A 19,128-nucleotide genomic window follows, 5' to 3' on the forward strand; every position below is an offset into this window, starting at 1 on the left:
TTGTGGAAAAATTCTCAACTGCCATCTAGGAACTTGCAGAAGTGATCTTTATGTAGCTTTAAATTAGGAAGTTAACGCTAGTTACACTGTCTGTAGGAATAATGAACTAGAGAAAGAAGCACGAGTTGTCTTCAAAGATGTTATTGGGAACTTACTGTGGAACAGAAACAAATTTCTAAACGATTGTTGGAAATATCTGAACTAAATAACTTAAAGTTTGGTCACAATAACAGTTTGATAGTTACCTACTTACAGTCCTATCTGAATTACTTTCGTGCTAGCCTTGAGTGCTAGCTAAGAATAAGGAGAGAGAAAAGCTTCAAAGAAAATGAAGGCAATACAGAAGAGATAACAAAGAAGGTGGTATTGTCAACATAACGGTGGTTGTTAATGCTGCTCATTGGAAAAAATAATCCAAAACACAAATTTAAGAAAAAAAAAAACACGTTAATTCTTAACCGGAACTATTAATATTCTCAACCTTAATGGGGTGCTTCATTAAACAGCAAAGTAAAATAAGCACAACAAATGAAACAATAATGAACTATTCCGCGGGTAGCTCAAGGGCGTTAGCAGTATCTTTCTGGTTATTTTTTATGATTATATATATTGCGCCCACATTACAAATAGCTGATTCTATCCCTTTAAGATGGTGAAATTTTCCTATTTATGACGTCATTCGTGGAGGGTCCTCTGCGATGACAACATAGTGGTTTCGCCACTTGTCACTCGTTTGGGAAGGTCTGGGTTTAAATTCTGTCAGAGACTGAAGTAATTTTTAATACCTCTTTATAGTCGGCTTATTATAGGAATTAGTTTTTCACGTAATTTCTTCCGGGTTTTTCAGCCCCCCCCCCCCCCCAACGCAGCAATATATATTAGAAATTCGTGATGAAATATCTTTTCCTAGAAGGCTTTTACAATCGCAGCACAATATGTGAGCCTCCTCCTCCTCCTCCAAAACAAAATTAAATTTTAATATCACACAAATCTTAAGTTTAAATTTTATTAATTTAAAATATATTTAAGATTAATTTCTGGTACGGTATTTTATTTTCCTTTTTTATGGAATTTATCACGTACATATTATTAATAATGATTATTATTAAAAGAAAGCAACAAAACGCAGATTATAATCTGTTTTTCTGTTTTCGACACCTCTAACCGGCTTTCTTTCTTTAGGTTTCAAAACACATAGTTTTAAATCTTCTTTTATTTTCTTTCAGATCAGAGAAATGAGACATGAAAATATAAATCCATTTATTGGAGCCTGCGTAGATCCACCAAACATCTGCACCCTTACTTTACATTGTGCAAGGGGAAGCCTGGAGGTAAGAATATCCACATTACTCAAAGTACCTTTAAAATAAGAACAGAATCTTAGAAATTAAGGATCTACTGAAAACAATCATCAGGTGATTATTGTAGCAACAAAAGACAGCCAGAATGAAATGCATTTACCTTATTTTATAAAAGAAGTCCTCAATCCCAAAAGCATCTGCAAAGTTTTGCTGAATATTTCTATATATAAATAAATAAATTTTTTGTTTATGCTCCGAGACGACCACATGGTCAGAAGAGTTCACAAGATCGAAAGAATACAAGAAACAACACCATATTTAGCAGTCGCGGGCTTGAACCTCGGTCATTCAAGGCACGTGTACTTAAACACCAACTCACTGACCATTCGGCTAAGGTGTATCTCTGGATTCACAAGTGGTTCTCTGATCAAACCCAATAACTTTTGAGGTATTGGGTTCAGATATCATTATTTCCACTATAAAATATTCTAAAACGGATTTAATATGATATTTAATATTCTGAAACGAATTTAACCACCTTAGTATTTAACAAAATACTAAGGTGGTTAACGAACCTGATGGCATTCCTATATTGTTTTGTAAAATAAAAAGCAATTAACTCTCATACCATCGTTTTATTTTTTACCATAGAAGTCACCCAACAGAGTTAAAACGAAGTTATATAAACTTAAAGAAGGAATCCAAAAAAGTAATACAAAATTATAGACCCACCTCTCTCTTAAATTCGCTCGCAAAAGTATTGGATTCTTTTGTCATGAAAAAATTTTCTTATTTTAACAACTTACGTTCTCATCGCCTACGTGTCTTCCTCTAAAAATCAATAATTACTAATCAGGTCTCAATTATAGCCATTAACCTATATGTGGATATAATCGGTATTGATCACGTCCTTCGATTCACCATTGTATGACAGGCCAAGAAAACTAAAATTACGAGGAATTTGAAGCCCCAGAGTCACCCAGAAACGCAAATACACACACACGTTCCCACATGAGAATGTATATTTAAAATTGTATATAAATTAATGTATAAATCTTGAAAATGTACATAAAATTGTGTGTAAATAAATGAAAATTAATGTATTGCGCGGAGGGGTGACGTCAGCTTCTCCCTCCTGAATTACCTCCCTGTAGGTAATAAATGAAGTGTATTGTGAAATTTTCCTATTTTTGCGTTTTGTTATTTATTATGCCTTTCTGTTTTATATTTAATTAGCCTTTGTTTTAAAAACTTGTCAGATTTTTGAAGACGAGATGTGAAATGGAAGAGAAGGATTCTAGGCATAGACAGAAGGACAATTCTGATAAGGTTAGCGATGAAAAATTAGAATCTTCTGAGTCATCTCACCGCACTAGTGCAACAAGGGACACAAGTCTGTCTTTGCAATGAAAGCTGCTTATCAATGGTTTTACATCGGATGGTAATCAAAGTTGTCCTATTCCATTGTGCGCTGTCTGTGGCAAACAACTTACAAATGCAGCAGTGGCTCCAGCAAAATTGAAAAGACAACTACAAATCACATTTGACAAGTAAAGGTACTGATTATTTTAAACGACTATTGGAATCTCAAAACAGTAAAGCTTTTGTTTAAAACAGTCACATTCAGTGAAAAGGCTCAGGAAGCAAGTTATTTAGTAGAGAATTTATTGCCCAGAAAAGGAAAAGTCACAAAGTTGATGAGAACCTAATAATGACAGCATGTAAAATTGCAGTGACTAAAATGTTAGACAAGATGCAGTATGAGAAATTGAAAAATTTCCACTCTTAAACAGTACGATAAGTTGACATACTGATGACATGTCACATGATGCAAAAGAAGTTTTGTGTAATAAACTGAAAAACAACAGCTTCTCTATTCAGGTTGATGAGTCAACAGATTTCACCAATAAATGTCATGCTGTAGCATTTGTAAGATTTGTAAATGATGGTGAAATTCAAAAAACTTTTTCTGCTGCAAATAGCTGCCCGAAACAAGCAAAGACCAAGATATATTTAATATTTTGTCTTCATATCTGGAAACAAAAGGTCTATCTTGGAGGAACTGTGTTGGCATCTGCAGGGCTGGATTTAAACTTGTTGTAGCCCTAAGCTATAACATGAATGAAGCCCTTCTCTCTTACAGTTCATCTGTGACAATATTTAAAAAAATAAAAAAAGGATTTTTTTAAGATGGAGCGAGGCCTCTTGTAATGAGAGGCCCTAAGCTGTAGCTTGTTTAGATTATATATAAATCAGGCCCTGGGCATCTGTACTGATGATGCCCCATCAATGATTAGCTCAATGAGAGGTTTCGCCTCTCTGGAAAAAAAAAGAAAATCCTAACGTTCTTACAACACACTGCTTTCTTCGCAGAGGTGCTGGTGTCAAAAACGCTTGGAGATTAAATGAAAAAAAGTTCTGTAGTTCAAAAATGGTTAACTTTATTAAACAAAGACCAGTTCACTCAAGAATGTGAAAACGTGGACAAAGAACACACAAATCTCCTGATACATGCACAAGTCCAGCGGCTTAGCAGAGGAAGAGTTCTCAACAGGGTGTTTGACCGAAAGGCGAATTGCAGGAGTACTTTCAAGAAAATAGTAGGCTATATTTTTTTGAGTTCTTCATCTTAAAAGCACTCAGCAAAGTCACATGAACCAGTTGAACAAGTCTCTGAAAGGCCCTGGAGAAAATGTTTTGACTTCAAGTGACAAAATTCTTGAATTTAAAAAGGAATCTGAATCTTTGGAAAAATCATGTTGCAAAAGGAAATCTTGAAATGTTTCCACTGCTGCTTGGGCTTGAGTAAGGAAGGGTATCAGCAAGGTGGTTTTCAGTCTTATTGAAAACCACCTGGAAGAACTGCAGAAAAAAACTGAACAGTATTTCCCTCCCCTTAAATACAAGTGTATGACTGGGTGAGGAACTCTTTCTCTGAATCTTCTGCTCAGCCCGAGAACCTGGCTTTGAGAGAAGGGGAAGAACTTAGTGAGCTGCAGTTTGATCGTACACTCATGGTGAGATTTACTGATCTGCCCCTAGACAAGTTCTGGATTTTTTTGAAAGAAGAGTATTCTGCCGTTCATAGGATAGTGTGTGTGTGTGTGTGTGTGTGTGTGTGTGTGTGTGTGTGTGTGTGTGTGTGTGTGTGTGTGTGTGTGTTATGGGGGTTTATCGGCGCATAAGCTGTTGTGGCTATAATGCGCCTATTCACATGAAAATGCTAAACACAAAATTTAAGCATAGCTAAAAACATAATTTAGGCATAACAGCTTGGTTGCGTTTACAGAGATATTTTAGAATTTATCATAAAGTCCAATTATTTTCAGATAAGAGAAAAACTCGTTGATGTTTGCATCATCTCCAATAATATGTTGCAATATCATTGGTTCTCGTAGATTTCTCAGGGAACACAGGACGGATGTTCTGTCCTGTTGATATTGAGGGCAGTCAATCAGAATATGTTTGTGTTAAATTTTCTGAACAGTATGGACATTGAGGAGGATCTTCGCCTCTGAGCAGATGGAGGTGGGTCAGATATGTGTGTCCAATACGTGCCCGTGCAAGAACCACTTCTTCTCTTCGCACTGTTTTGGTGCTAGAGCGCCAATGCTTTGGATCCTGTTTCAACTGATAGAGTTTATTATTCTTTTGTGTGTGCCATAGCTCTTTCCACTTCGCGAAACCTGCTGTTCGTATGATGTGACAGTAGTCAGAGGCTGGAACCGGACTGGAGGTTAAATCAAAGGTTGACGGATTTTTAGCATTTTCATCAGCAAGTTCGTTACCCTTTATCCCCGAATGTGCTGGGATCCAGCAAAAGGTCACTGATTGATGACGTTCTTCAATTTGTAATAGGAGTCTTCCGATTTGATTTAACACAGGATGAGCCTTGTAGGAGGAGTTTTGCATTGCAGTTATTGAGCTGAGAGAGTCTGTGTATACAACATATTTTACAGATGGGTTGAGATTCAGGTTTTCTGAAGCTAATTTTATTGCATGAAGTTCTGCGGAGAAGCTGCTGTACTCAGGTGGAAGGGCAGCTGAGATGATAGTAGAGGGAAATACTGTGATTTGGAGCCATCAGTATATATGGGCAAAAAATCAACGTATTTCTGAATATGGCTTGCATGGAGTTGTTTCATATTGAGTGTTGGTAGACGATTCTTTCCCCATTTGTCAAGATAAGTATCCAAATATAACTGAGGAGGCGGAGTCCATGGCAGTTGGGAGTAATTCATTAAATGTTGCCTGTTGAAAATTTGAACATTCCAACTTTGCATTAACTCAATGAGGCGTAAGCCTGCCGGTCTTATTTTACTGGGTTTATTTCTATAGAGGTTTTGAAGTGGTGGATTAAAGAGGTATGGCTGAACAGGATGATGACCACAATTTTGTATTCGGGCTGCATACTTTAGAAGCAGCGTTTTCTGCGGAGGTGAAGGGGGGGGGGCTCATCAGCTTCAATGTACAAACTATGAGTAGGAGATGTCCTGAAAGCACCAAGTGCAATCCGCAATGCGCTATGCTGTATAGGATCCAGCCATTTCAATGTACTCTTACGGGCGGAATCATAAAGAGGAGCACCATAATCCAATCGGGATCTGATCAATGCTCTATATAAGAGCAACAAAGACGTACGATCTGCTCCCCAAGACAAGGCAGATAAAGCTCTTAGTATGTTCAGCTTTTTGAGGCAGGATATACGCACAGATTTAATGTGCTCAAGGAAATTCAGTTTCCTGTCAAGGATTAATCCCAAGAATTTGATGTTGTTAGTCACTGGAACGGTAAAGTTTTGCATCTGAAGTTCGGGATCTGTATGCATTTTCCGTTGATTACAAAAGTGGATTGCAACAGTTTTCTGCTGTGATAGATGACAGCCATTTAACTCTGCCCACCTTTGGACTTTATTTAAAGATATCTGCAGCTGCCGTTCAATGGATCTCATATTCAGAGAATGGCAAGAAATAGAGAGATCATCGGCATAAAGGTAGGTCTCAACAGTATTTGGAAGATCTTTTGTGATGGAATCGATTCTTAGGGCAAACAGGGTTGCACTCAGTATGGACCCTTGTGGCACTCCTTCTTCCTGTAAAAATGTCATAGAAAGCGAGTTGCGGTATTGAACTTGGAACGAACGAGTCCTGAGAAAGTTCCTGATGAATATAGGAAGGTTGCCTCGTAGACCTAGAGCATGGAGGTCACTGAGAATGCCACGACGCCAGGTAGTATCAAATGCCTTTTCTATGTCTATGGAAACCATAACAAGATGTTCATTTTTCACAAAGGCATTACGAATTGCAAACTCAGCTTTGATCATGAGATCTAAGGAGGACCTGTTCTTTCCAAAGCCATGCTGATTATTGCTAATTAGTTGTTGCGTTTCGATGATCCAAACAAGGCGATTATGGATCATTTTTTCAAGTAATTTACCGAGGCAACTGGATAGAGAAATAGGTCTATAACTGTTAGGACTGGTAGGATCTTTACCCGGTTTCAAAAAGGCAAGAACTGTGGCATGATGCCAAGAGCTGGGATAAATGTTTTCCATAAATATCCGGTTATAATAGACCAGCAGTATTTGTAAATTTCTGTCACCAAGGTTTTGTAACATAATGTAAGAGATTCCATCTGGTCCAGCGGCACTGTTGCGTGTTGTTTTAATGACATGTATAAGTTCATGATATTGAAGAGGCTGATTATATGGAAAGAAAACTGAGGTTCGAAAGTTGATGGCTCGTTGTTCAGTCTTGGTCTTTATTTTCTGGAAATCCGGAGAATAATTTGATGCCGCAGAAACTTCGGCAAACGTTTTAGCCAAGGCATTTGCAATGTCTTGAGGAGCAGATAGTTCTTGCCCATTCCATGCAAGAATTGGTGAAGGGGTGGTTGGAAATTTTCCGGAAATCTGCCTGATTTTCTTCCATATTAACCTGGAGTTAGTGTTTCTGTTTATGGTAGATGCAAACCGAATCCAAGAATTTTTCTTTGCTTCTCTTTGAGTGCGACGTGCTTTTGCTCTTAGTTTCTTGTAATTGATAAGATTAGCTGTGGTTGGGATCTACGAAATAAATTCCACGCTTTATTTTTTAACTTCTTAGCTTTTGTGCATTCTTGATTCCACCAATAGTTAAGGTGCCGTCGGGATTGAGGATTCGACAATGGAATTGAACATTTAGCTGCAGATATATGTGAAGTGATATACTCTGTGGCTTCATCTATTGACTGTGTTCGTGTATATTGTTCATCCAGGGTGACAACTGATTGAAATTTGACCCAGTTGGCTTGAGAGAACTTCCATTTCCTGCAGGGTATGACTAATGGTGGTTGTGCAGTGAGCAGGTCGCAAATAATCGGAAAATGGTCGCTGCCCATGGGATCGTCCATAACAGACCATTCTATAATTGGAAACAGAATCGGGGAACATATTGATAGATCGATTGCAGAGGTTTGTCCAGTTGGTAGTTGTATGTGAGTAGGTGCACCAGTATTAAGAACAGTAAGGTTTTCCTTATCCAGAAAGGTTTCAATTAAGCGGCCATGTATGTCTAATTTTGTCGATCCCCATAAGGGGTTGTGGCCATTGAAATCACCCAAGAGACAGACAGGGGGTACTAATTGCATTAGCAGGTTTTCAAGATCTTGGTAAGAGAAGGTATGACTTGGTGGGAGATAGACTGATACCAGTGTTAAAGCAATCTGGGTTATCAAACGTACGGCGACAACTTCAATTGTATTTTGCAAAACAATTTGCTTGGTCGGGATATTTGAGCTGACTAAGATGGCCACACCCCCACGGGCAGTATTTGAATTATTACGATCGTGCCGATAGATGGCATAGTTCTTTATGTTGGTGGAAATTTGCGGAGTTACCATAGGATAGCAATGAATATTTTGCCTTCTGGATTTCTTTGAAAGAAGAGTATCCTGCCATTCAGGAGGTAGGCTAAGCGTAACTACCTGTTTTTTTTTTTTTTTTCAAGAAACGTTTACTAAAAAGTCAGTTTTAGTTAGGGGAAAAAGAAAACTACTCATGCACAGTAAAAATTTGTGATAAGACTTTTAGGCCTACTGAGATAAGGTAAGAAAATCAAGTAGGAAATTTAAAAAAAAGGAAAAACTGAAGTTTCCTCAACCTGTACTACTGACTTGCATTAGAATTGATATATTTTGTGGAGAGGGGGAACCACACAAAAAAGAGTAGGCTAATGAGTTGGCCAAAATAAACAGATGCACAGAAAAATATTCTCTACTCGAAAGAGCATCGACTATTATTATTATACGAGCTGTAGATATAACAATTTTTATGCAGAGATTCCTTAAGATCTGAAAATTATTTCAAGGGTTCCTCCAGAAAAAAAAAAAAAAGATTGAGAAAGGCTGCTCTACTGACTCATTTTGTATTATTTAATAATAATATTGTACTATTGTGGAATTTCGCAGTTTGAATAGTGTACTAACATCAAGTTCTTTATGCTGGAAAAAAAGTGCTACAGAAACGCTGCAGGCATTGAAGAAAGTTAATGGAGATGATGCTTTGAAGAAAATAGCAGTTAAGGAATGGTTTAATCGATTTAAAAACGGATAGGAAACCGGATAGGAAACATTGGAAGATGAACTTCGCAGTGGACGATGTCACAAAACGTCAAAAAATCAAAAGGAAAACTAGTTTTTTTCTCTCTGTTAGTTGTTGGTGCATCGGCTTCTGTTTCCATAATGCACCTCCCAGGGTTTTTTTTTGCAGTACTCTGATCCAAGCCCGAGACGGGATTCGAACCCGCGACCTTTGGGTTGCCAGGCAGGCACTTTACCCACCCGGCAAGCCGGATCGGAAAATTCGTGCGAAATGAAATTGAATGACTGTCACATAACGCACACTTAAATCTTACGTCTGGATCAAATGGATTGCAGGCAGTTCAGTAGTTTTTGGTGACGAAAAATTAACGCAACAGCCTCCCTACTCCCCCACCTCTAGAGCTTTGGGGTCTCGTTTAAAGGACATCAAAGGAAACGACGAAGACGAAGCGCTATAACAAACACGACGACTTCAAAGAATGTTTCAAAGCTGGGGAAGACCGCTGGAGAAAGTGGGTGTGTGTAGAAGGAAGGCACTTTGAAGATTCTTAAGTTAGTAAGCCGAACTGCTCACACTCAAAATTTTGCAGTAAAATTGGGAATTTTTTATATGTACTGTTACACGATTGACAAAAACTACTATCTGGTTTGAGACGTTGAAAAAAAATGTAAAACTAACTTTGTGCGTACTAAAAAATAATATAAAATAATATAACAGTCATACTGACGGTAAATAAATTTGGGAATGCTTTTTTTCTGAAAAACCATCTTTCGTAATGGAAATTACGAAAAGGGCATCTGCCACTTGGGATTTACATACAGTCTAAATATTAAATAAAGTATTTAATATAATATTCTAATAAAGTATTATAATAAAGTGTTTAATAATGCCACCTGGTGCGTTAAATATTCCGCTGCATTCTTTTTACCAATACAAAATTTTCAGGCCGAATTGGTTGGGCGCTCTACCAACAGTTTATAGGCATGCATATCCACAAGAATCATTACAAAAATTGGCCATGAGGCTATTATTTCAAGTGGTAGCTTACGCTTTCATAAAAGTATTCCTTAATTATATTTACATCGAAATCTGAGCTGCTTCGACTACAAGCCTAAAAAGGACTTAACGAATGAGTTTTACTTACTTTTGGGAATTCGTTCATCTCACATGATAACAGGAGTACGTAAGGAACCATTCAGTTCACGAGTTCGGTCGGTCGCTGCGAAACCCTTAAGAGTGGGCAGCTCCATTTGACGTTTTAACTCTAGTTGCGCTGCTCGTCTTGACCTTATTCACTATAACACAAATTATTCATTAATAATTAAAATAAACCAATAAATTAAAGTAAGTTAATTAACTATCACTTAACTTAATTAAGATAACAGTTCTGCTAGGAATAAACACGGATGTCTTAATCGTCAAATTGGTAGCGGGGATATCGACAACTTCCCTACGTTCGCATATTTACAGCGTGACGAATTATACACAGTAATATGGAGGCAATGATTTGTGTAAACTTATCCAAAGTGATGTCTGGTTAATTTGGGTTAATCGAGAATTGAAATAACGCATTTAATTATTGTCATATTACTTTGTATGGCTAGCTATGCAGGTTGACTCGAGTGTTCATATTGTAGCTGTCAATCCAGCTTGTCAGCATAAAACGTAATACCAAATGACAACGAACAGCTTAATGTTTATGGTACCATACCATACAAATGAGTGTGTTTAATATTACGCCAAGCTACCCGTATAATTTAGCGATTTATTCGGAAGACGGAGTTGCGGTGTGGTTTTGGACTTACACCAAGGCAACCTAAGTCATTCGAAGTCTGTGTCGTGTTTGCGAATTGTGCACGTTATAAGGACACGTTATAAGGACAGTGTTTTCTGTTTGCAGGATATAAAAATAACACACACAAATAACACTAATTAACCACTATAATTCAGATGATTTTCTGTCACAACACAAACCTACGCTTATCCTCATATCAAATCACTGCTCATCGACAAACGCAATTCAACATCATACCACATAACAGTAACCTAACTCAGCAAAAAAATAAATAAATAAGTAAACTGATAGCCAAAGTGCAACTACAACAAATCTAATTGCAAATTATACTAACCTAAGGGTGAGTGACCTTCTTTACCAAACAAATACTGTACTACTGAAAATATAAACAGCCAGAGAACAAACTATCCAATAATTAGAAGAAGCAGAAGCCAAACAAGGCACTATCAAAGCCAATCACTGAGGTATTTTCAGAGAATTTTTAATCTCAGATTCACCAAAGCCCTTCTGTAGAGAGAAATTATGCAAAATGAAGTAATCGCAAGAAACGTGAAGCCAAAATTTCTTTCAGCTTGATGCAAACAAAGTAATCATTCTTAGTTGCAACAAAAATAATATATTCCATGACAGCAACGTTATCATGTAAACAAAGATAAGCTCAGTGCGTCCTCGTAATCAGATGCTATCGCTTCAACCATTAATTACAAGAACTCAATTTGTCACAACAAAATTAACAACACACTCAGGGGCCATATACGGTATAATACAGTAACGTTAAAAAGAAGCATTCGGAGTAATTCAGAAGATTCATAAACCTCATTATCGTATTTCAAAGAAGATTTTTTTTTATTCTCAACGTTTTTGCATACTTATCCAATTGCACAACTCACCTTCCGCAAACAAGAGCAACCTTAAACCGGAGGTTACGGAAAAAAACATATAACACTAACCAAATGTAAAATAAACCGGCCAAATTGCTCAACACGTGGCAGAATGTATGGCATATTCCATCTCTTCATGAGAGGAAGGGCAGGTAGCTGGTAACCGATAGCGGTCGAGAACGGATTTGCGATGTGTTCGCTATGAAAAAGAGAAATACATCTCCCCCCCAAGGTTCTAAAAGACAAATGATAACACCTTAGACGTATTTTCAGCTTAAAAGAAACAGGGATATTAAACACCCACACCTCGATTTTTTATGAAGTTCAATTTTATTGTTGATACAGATTCCCAAGTCGATATCAGATTACAATGAGTTGTCAACATCGCGAGACTCGAAATTTAAAGAGTGTCAAGGCTGTACTGAGATTATATTATAGGGAGGACTGGATATCAGAAAAATCTTCCATGGGAAAATATAACGCTCATGAGTACTGTATTATTTACACTCATGAGCCAAATCATTATGACCGCCTACCTAATAGCGTGTTGGACCACCTTTCGCTGTGATAACCCCTTTCACCTGACGTGGCATTGACAGCGAAAGGTTCAACGTCGTGAGGAAAATTTACACGTACATGATGCAAATTCACAAGGATTTCTTTCAGTAAATGTAACTGGTAAAAGCAATATGAATTCATCACTGAAATCCAGAAACAAAGCAGGAGTTCATGCAGTCGAAACACCATGGATCAACATGTAGTCATGATCCCGTTGGGATCATGACCACCATTTTTTGTGTTATGCAAGGAACTCTTTTGATAGACTACATGAAAAGCAGTCACTGGTGTCTATGCTGCTGCTGTTCATAAAAATTTAAAGGAGGGGATAAATAAACAGGAAAGACGGAAATTGACACGATATGTAATTGAAACACTCGCCCTACAGTCCAGACTTGACTCTCGGTGATTAATTCTTCTTCAAAAATCTGAAGAAACACATGCAGGGGTATCAATTTTCAAGTGATGATATTCTCAAGAAAGCTGTCAATGTCTCTTTTTTTCAGAGGCTAGAACAAAGTTGTTTGGTGATAGGAAACATTTCCTCCTTTCCCTCAAAATGGAGCAGACGTATTGAACTCAAAGAAATATATATTAAAATTAGGTTATGTTGTTTCTTTATTACTGAAGTAGATAACTTTTTTCTGTACCCCTCGTATAATGCAATCCTGCTTATTACAATTTTGGCTAATGAAATCTTCATGCGAGGGATCGACAAAATGAAATCGTGTTGCAGCACGAAATCTCATAACAGATAATAATGATTTAATCCGTTAACATAATCTGTTTAAACTGATTTTAGTCTCAGAATTACATTCATCCTGTTCTCAAAGTAGAAGAGGATGCTTACGGAGTGTCTGCGTTTCGAGAAGTGAAACGGAAATGATAGATCAGTAGGAATACACTTTACACGGAACTTCAGTAGCAAAGAGAAACATTTATTTGGAGAAATGCATAAAGACAACTGAGAATGCTTAAAATAAGTTTACACGTCTGCCGAACGTGTAAAAATAAGTAAAATGTGAGTAAAATAAGTAAATAAATCGGTCAACTACTGAGTGCCGGGCACTCAGGAGGAAGGATCCGTAGTCACGAATGGTCCTTAGTGTAGTATCTCAGATAGAGAGCTTTATGGTAACTGAGAAAAGTTTCTAGTAACCCGGCTTGGCCTAAAACTGAGGAACTAACGAAAACGTTGTCTATTTGAGTCTTTCCAGTTGATGTGAATGACAAGGGTGGGAAAAGAGACTCACTTCTTCCTGAAGAAGCGATTAAAGTCTTGGGGAAGAAGCGACTGGCAGGTGAGGGCCGTGCAAGACTTCCCACCACCGCCGCCTCAACACTGGCTCTCTGAGTACCACCTTGCCAGGACAACTCCAGCTTTTAAAATTATTAAAAAATACTTCTCCTCGCAAAATTTATAAATGACCTTTATAGAACTATTGACTAACTATTTAGCAACCTTCTTTAGTGAAGAAAAATTTGTCACCAAAAGGAGAGTTAGTACAAAGAAGCGCGCTATCGAAGTGCAATAAAAAATTGTTTTTTTTTTTTAATTTTAACACAAAAAAGTAAATGACAGATTTTAATCGGAATAGTTTTCCCTTGATAAGCATAGAATAACGCATAGCTAATGTGATTTTTAAATTTTTAGCTCCATTAGAAGAGAAATAGAGAGGAGGACACGAAAATTACATTTTCCTGTCTAGCGCTGCCATTTTGAATTTTTACCGTTCCAAAAAAAAGCACTCAATGTAATGCTGTTTTTCATTCGTTATAATGACATTGAAAGACGAATGAATTCTCCACAGCTAAACAATTTTCACCATTCTATCTTACATTTTACTTTCTTTATTTCACTATTCGCATTTAAAAATAAAATAAAAAAAAAAATTGTAAAAAACGTTCCCATAGATGAAAATCTTTTAAAAATTAAGGCTGAATTTTTTGCGCACTAAATGAATATTGAAGATTAAGTCTTCCGACTCCTGGTTCCAGAAATTTAAAAAAAAGTTTGCGATGAAAGTGCAGCCGTTGACACCGCAGCTACAAAATAATGGAAAGAGAATCGTTTTAAAAATATTTTTTGAAACAGCTGCACTCAATTTAATGACAGACTTTGAACCATCAATAGATCTTAGTAAAGTGAGAATGATTTTGTGTATGAGCAAGATTGTTGGATGTTAATATTTGCTATAGCGCCTTTTCCCTATTGCTCAAAGTAATCATCACAAGAAAGGGTGAAGTTAATCCGGTGGAGAAGGGGCAATCCGGATCTCTTAAGTCTCTGAGAAGATTATGAACGTGAACATTCCAGCATTCTGTTAGATTTTGTAATCCGATACTGACAGTGCAAACTGTTCTGTGTTTGTTCCCATATTAGGTTGCCCACTGCGAATCATGTAACATGGCCAAATAGGAAGAGTGGAGAGGCTTTTAATTGTAGATGAATAGTTCATCGTTCACATCATTTCTCTGATACTGAGTGTAGGGGCAGAGATGGGGGAGACCCCTGGTGCCGTTAGACATCAATACATTTTACACTGAGTGTTGGTTGTTATTACGGGATAAAATGCTTACATTTCATTTAATGGTGAGAAATATGGTGGCGGAAAATGACAAAACAACGGATTACCATTCTCCTAACAGCAAGTTCGGGTCAACCCTTTCCTATCTCTTCCATCATGCAGTATGATTGATGACTTTTGAGGTTATGATGAACGTCGTGGCGAGATCCAATATTCCTTACATTTCGAGGGTACAGCTCTAAAACGGTTTTCGCAGGCCGGCCGCTAGTTAGTACACCGGACCGGACCTATTGGTAACTCTCTAGGAGGCTTCCGGATCAACTAGTGTATAATCCTGCTACTTCTACTCTGCCAGATAGTGACTGGAGGGAGTCCGAGTAGTGTGTATGCGGGGAGCATTATCGAGGCCACGTTATGTCAAGGATCTGGGTATATTCTTACCACATGTACGCCATATCCAAAAATTTCATTACTTCATACAGCATGTCCCACCCACTTTTCTTACTATTGAATATAACATGAATTGTCAAACTAATAGAGCAAGCTTATCTGCGAAAAGATCTAAACCTCCCAAGGACTTCCTAATTCATTTCACAAATATATGTGGTCTCAATTCTAATCTCAACGATGTCCATTTCCACTTGCAGTCTGCCAAACCTCATGTACTTTTTCTGACAGAATCTCAGTTATCGGTTGATTCAACTACTGTTCATCTCAGATGCCCAAATTATTCGCTGTATGATTCCTTTCGCCTCAAAGGCGGTACTTGTGCATATGTCCGTTCTGATATTCCCTGTCAGAGACTTGGCAATTTGGAATCTCCTCTCTTTGATCTTCTCTGGCTTAAAATCTCTCTACCTCATTGTGTCAAATTCATCTGTTGTCTCTACCGTTCTCCCAACTCGACTAATCACTTGGAGCTCTTTGACTTCCTCTCGTTGCAACTTGACTTTCTCCAGTCCAACTCTCCTAATAGTGAGGTAATTTTCCTTGGCGATTTTAATGTTCACAACCCCAGCTGGCTTCCGTTTTCTAGTCACACCGACCCAGCAGGTCGAGATGCTGAGGCTTTTGCAATTACTAATGACCTAGCACAGATTGTTCATTTACCTACAAGAATACCGGACAATTCTAATCATACAGCCAATACGCTTGATCTTTTTCTCACCAACAACCCTTCTAAGTACACGGTCGAAGTGAGACCTCCTTTAGGCACTTCAGATCATAACTTGGTGATTGTCTCTTCTCCAATGGAACCTTTATCTCATGGCTATTCCCAACCTCGTGTTGTTTGGCATTACAAGAATGCAAAATGGGATGACCTGCGAGACTTCTTTTCTTCTTTTCCTTTGTCGGATTACTGTTTCAAAAGTTCTGATGTCAACGTTTGCTCAGATCGTGTCAGTGAAATTATTCTTGCAGGAATGGAATCCTTTATCCCACACTCCACTTTAAAATCTCGTCCTTTATCTAAACCTTGGTTTTCCAATAAATGTGCTAAGGCTGTCCAAGAGAAGAATGTTGCATATCGTAATTGGCTTGTTTCTAATTCTTCAGTTTCATTTTCTGCCTACACCAAGGCTCGCAACAATTGTAAAGCAGTTATTAATCAGTCCAAACTAGAGTTTGAACAGGCTAAGAGTAGAAAACTTGCTTCTTGCCCTAATGGCAGCCGAGCATTCTGGTCTCTTGCCAAAGCTATTGGCCGCAACTTTTGCCCATCTCTGCTCCCACCTCTGTCCAAACCAGATGGTTCTGTTGTCACTTCAGCCAAGGATAAAGCTGACCTGCTAGCATCCCATTTTTCTTCCAGCTCATGTATTAATGATCTTGGTAAAACACCTCCCACCATTCCCAACACACTCCATTCAATGCCTCCTGTGGTCTTCCGTCAAAAGGATATCAGAAGGATTTTGATGAATCTCGATGCTAAGAAAGCTCCAGGTCCTGGTGGTATTTCTCCACTTGTTCTCAAAACCTGTGCTCCTGAACTTACTCCTATTCTTTGCCGCCTTTTTTCACTTTCTTATTCTAAAGGTGGTTTTCCTTCTGCCTGGAAATTTGCTCATATCCAGCCAGTTCCTAAAAAGGGTGACAAATCCCTCCCATCCAATTATCGTCCCATTGCAATTACTTCTACTCTTTCTAAAGTAATGGAGAAATCAATTAACCGCCAACTCTTAAACTACTAGAAACCTTCCGTCTGATCAACGATCACCAGTATGGATTCCGTCAGTGTCGATCCACTGGTGATATTCTGGCTTATGTTACCCATTTATGGACTAATTCAATGGAAAGGTTCGGTGAAACACAAGTAGTTGCTCTTGACATCTCAAAGGCTTTTGATCGTGTTTGGCATAAAGGTCTTCTAAACAAGCTTCCATCTTATGGTTTGCCAACTGTTTTTAGTAATTGGTTATCCAGTTTTCTCTCTGCTCGCTCACTGAGGGTGATGGTAGATGGCTCTCTGTCTTCTAACTTCTCCACTAATGCCGGTGTCCCCCAAGGTTCAGTTCTTCCCCCCACTCTTTTCCTCTTGTATATCAATGACCTTCTTCCATTGACTGGAAATCCTATCCATAGTTTTGCCGATGATAGCACACTGCATTCAACTTTCCATTTTGAGAAACCTTGCCCTGCTCAATCAGCTTCAACTTCTCGAAAATCTGCTACCAATTCCTTAAATGCCGATCTTCAAGTAATTCTCCAGTGGGGCAAAGACAACTTAGTTGATTTCAACCCTTCTAAAACTCAGTCTTGTCTTATATCTCGCAAAAAGGATTCTTCTGCTCCTATGCTTATCTTTAGTGACACTCCAATTTCTAGGCTAAAGGATATATCTCTTTTGGGGATTACCCTGACTTCTAATCTCTCTTGGCACAAGCACATTAGAAATATTGCTTCCTCTACATCTAAAAAACTTGGTTTCCTCTTTCGCTCTCGGCGTTACTTTTCTTCCAAACAGCTGCTCACTCTGTATAAATCGCAAATCCGCCCTGCCATGGAATATTGTTCCCACATCTGGGGTGGTGCCCCCAAAACCTCTCTCAGGCTTCTTGATTCCATTCAGAAGAGGGCAGTTAGGTTAATTAATGATTCATCTCTAACAGAGTCTCTCCACTCGCTGTCTCATAGACGCACTGTTTCTGCTGCATGCCTCTTCTACAGATACTTCCATGGGCACTGTTCTTCTGAATTGGCTTCTATAATTCCCGCTCTCTCTTTCAAAACAGTCCGAACACGTGCCGCCACCAGCCAACATCCATTTACTATCCAACTTCAAACCCACAGAACCAACTTTTCATCTTCCTCGTTTATTCATTCAACTGCCGTTTTCTGGAAAACCTTCCTTCATACGTATTTCCTGAAAATTACAATCTACAGAAGTTCAAGTCCAATGTCAACAAATATCTTCTTTCGTCTTCTCAACCTCCAACCCAAGCACGGTACTAAGTACTATAGGTTCTAATACCTCTCGTGTTTGGGGTTCACATAAAAAAAAAAAAAAAAAAAAAAAAAAAATGTGTCGGGCACAGTGGACATTCCTCTCTTATTCATTGGGAAAGCCCAGAAGCCCCAGTGCTTTAAAGGTTTAGAGACATTGCCTACTATGTATTGAGAAAACCAAAAAGGTTTTTACGTCATTAAAAACCTAAGAATGGATCAGAAATTTAGAAATCTGAGAATGGATCAGAAATTTAGATCTCAAGTTGAAGGGGGAAAATAGAAAAAAAATGCAGTCTGTGGATAAGTGCACCCCCCTCACTGACAAATGAATGGCTTACGTGCAATCGCTGTTCAGTACCTGCCACCTAATATAACATCCGTTCTTCATCCATTTGATTAAGATGTAATCCAGTGCTTTAACAAAAAATACCAGAAAATATTAAACAAAATTATGCTTTGTCTCGAAAGCAAAAATTCAATGCGAAATCGACAGGCTGCAGGCAGTGTATTTATATATTTCAGCATGGGGATGATAACAGTGACAAAAAGTGACCGCCTGCTACTTAAAACATGCTGGATTTGTCGCCTTGAATGACGGAATGAATGAAGCTCCGCATTTTTCTTCTTTTATTAATCATGAAGGGCAATCCGATAATAGTGAAGAAAATTTTATTGGTGGGTGTCATCACCTAAGCGTAAGAGGAAAACATGTTTGAAGGCTGCGCCGAAGTGGATGCAGACATTGGGTGTTTTCAGAACGTGCCCGAATGAAGAGGATTCATTGCAGACATAATGGAACCTGAAATTTGTAGCTGTGAAGAAGAGGAACTTATAGTGGTTTAGCAAAAAACGTTTCGTTTAAGGACACTCAACAAGGATTAGGTTTTGTACGTAGTTGTTTTATTTATTTATTTTTTCAAGCGTAGCCTAACTGCTAACACGAATGAACAGCTCTTGTGCGCCTTCATAATTCTCGTTTAAAACATGCTCCCACTGAAACAGCGCATTTTGACGACTCATTTTAACGTCTGAAACCAAT

At 38.2% G+C, this 19,128-nt stretch overlaps 1 protein-coding gene across 1 annotated transcript in view; it reads left to right on the top strand.

The window, feature by feature from the left end:
* The window catches only part of LOC150079165 (guanylate cyclase 32E-like), a 333,869-nt gene that overhangs the window by 187,180 nt on the left and 127,561 nt on the right, over window positions 1-19,128 (top strand). The window contains exon 11 of the mRNA XM_090383559.1: window positions 1,227-1,331. Coding sequence (XP_090239685.1) covers window positions 1,227-1,331 — 105 coding nt within the window. The remainder of the gene's footprint in view (window positions 1-1,226; window positions 1,332-19,128) is intronic.

This window comes from Mastigoproctus giganteus, chromosome 10, assembly GCF_048544385.1.
Source record: "Mastigoproctus giganteus isolate SK-2022 chromosome 10, ASM4854438v1, whole genome shotgun sequence".
NCBI classification, from domain to species: domain Eukaryota; kingdom Metazoa; phylum Arthropoda; class Arachnida; order Uropygi; family Thelyphonidae; genus Mastigoproctus; species Mastigoproctus giganteus.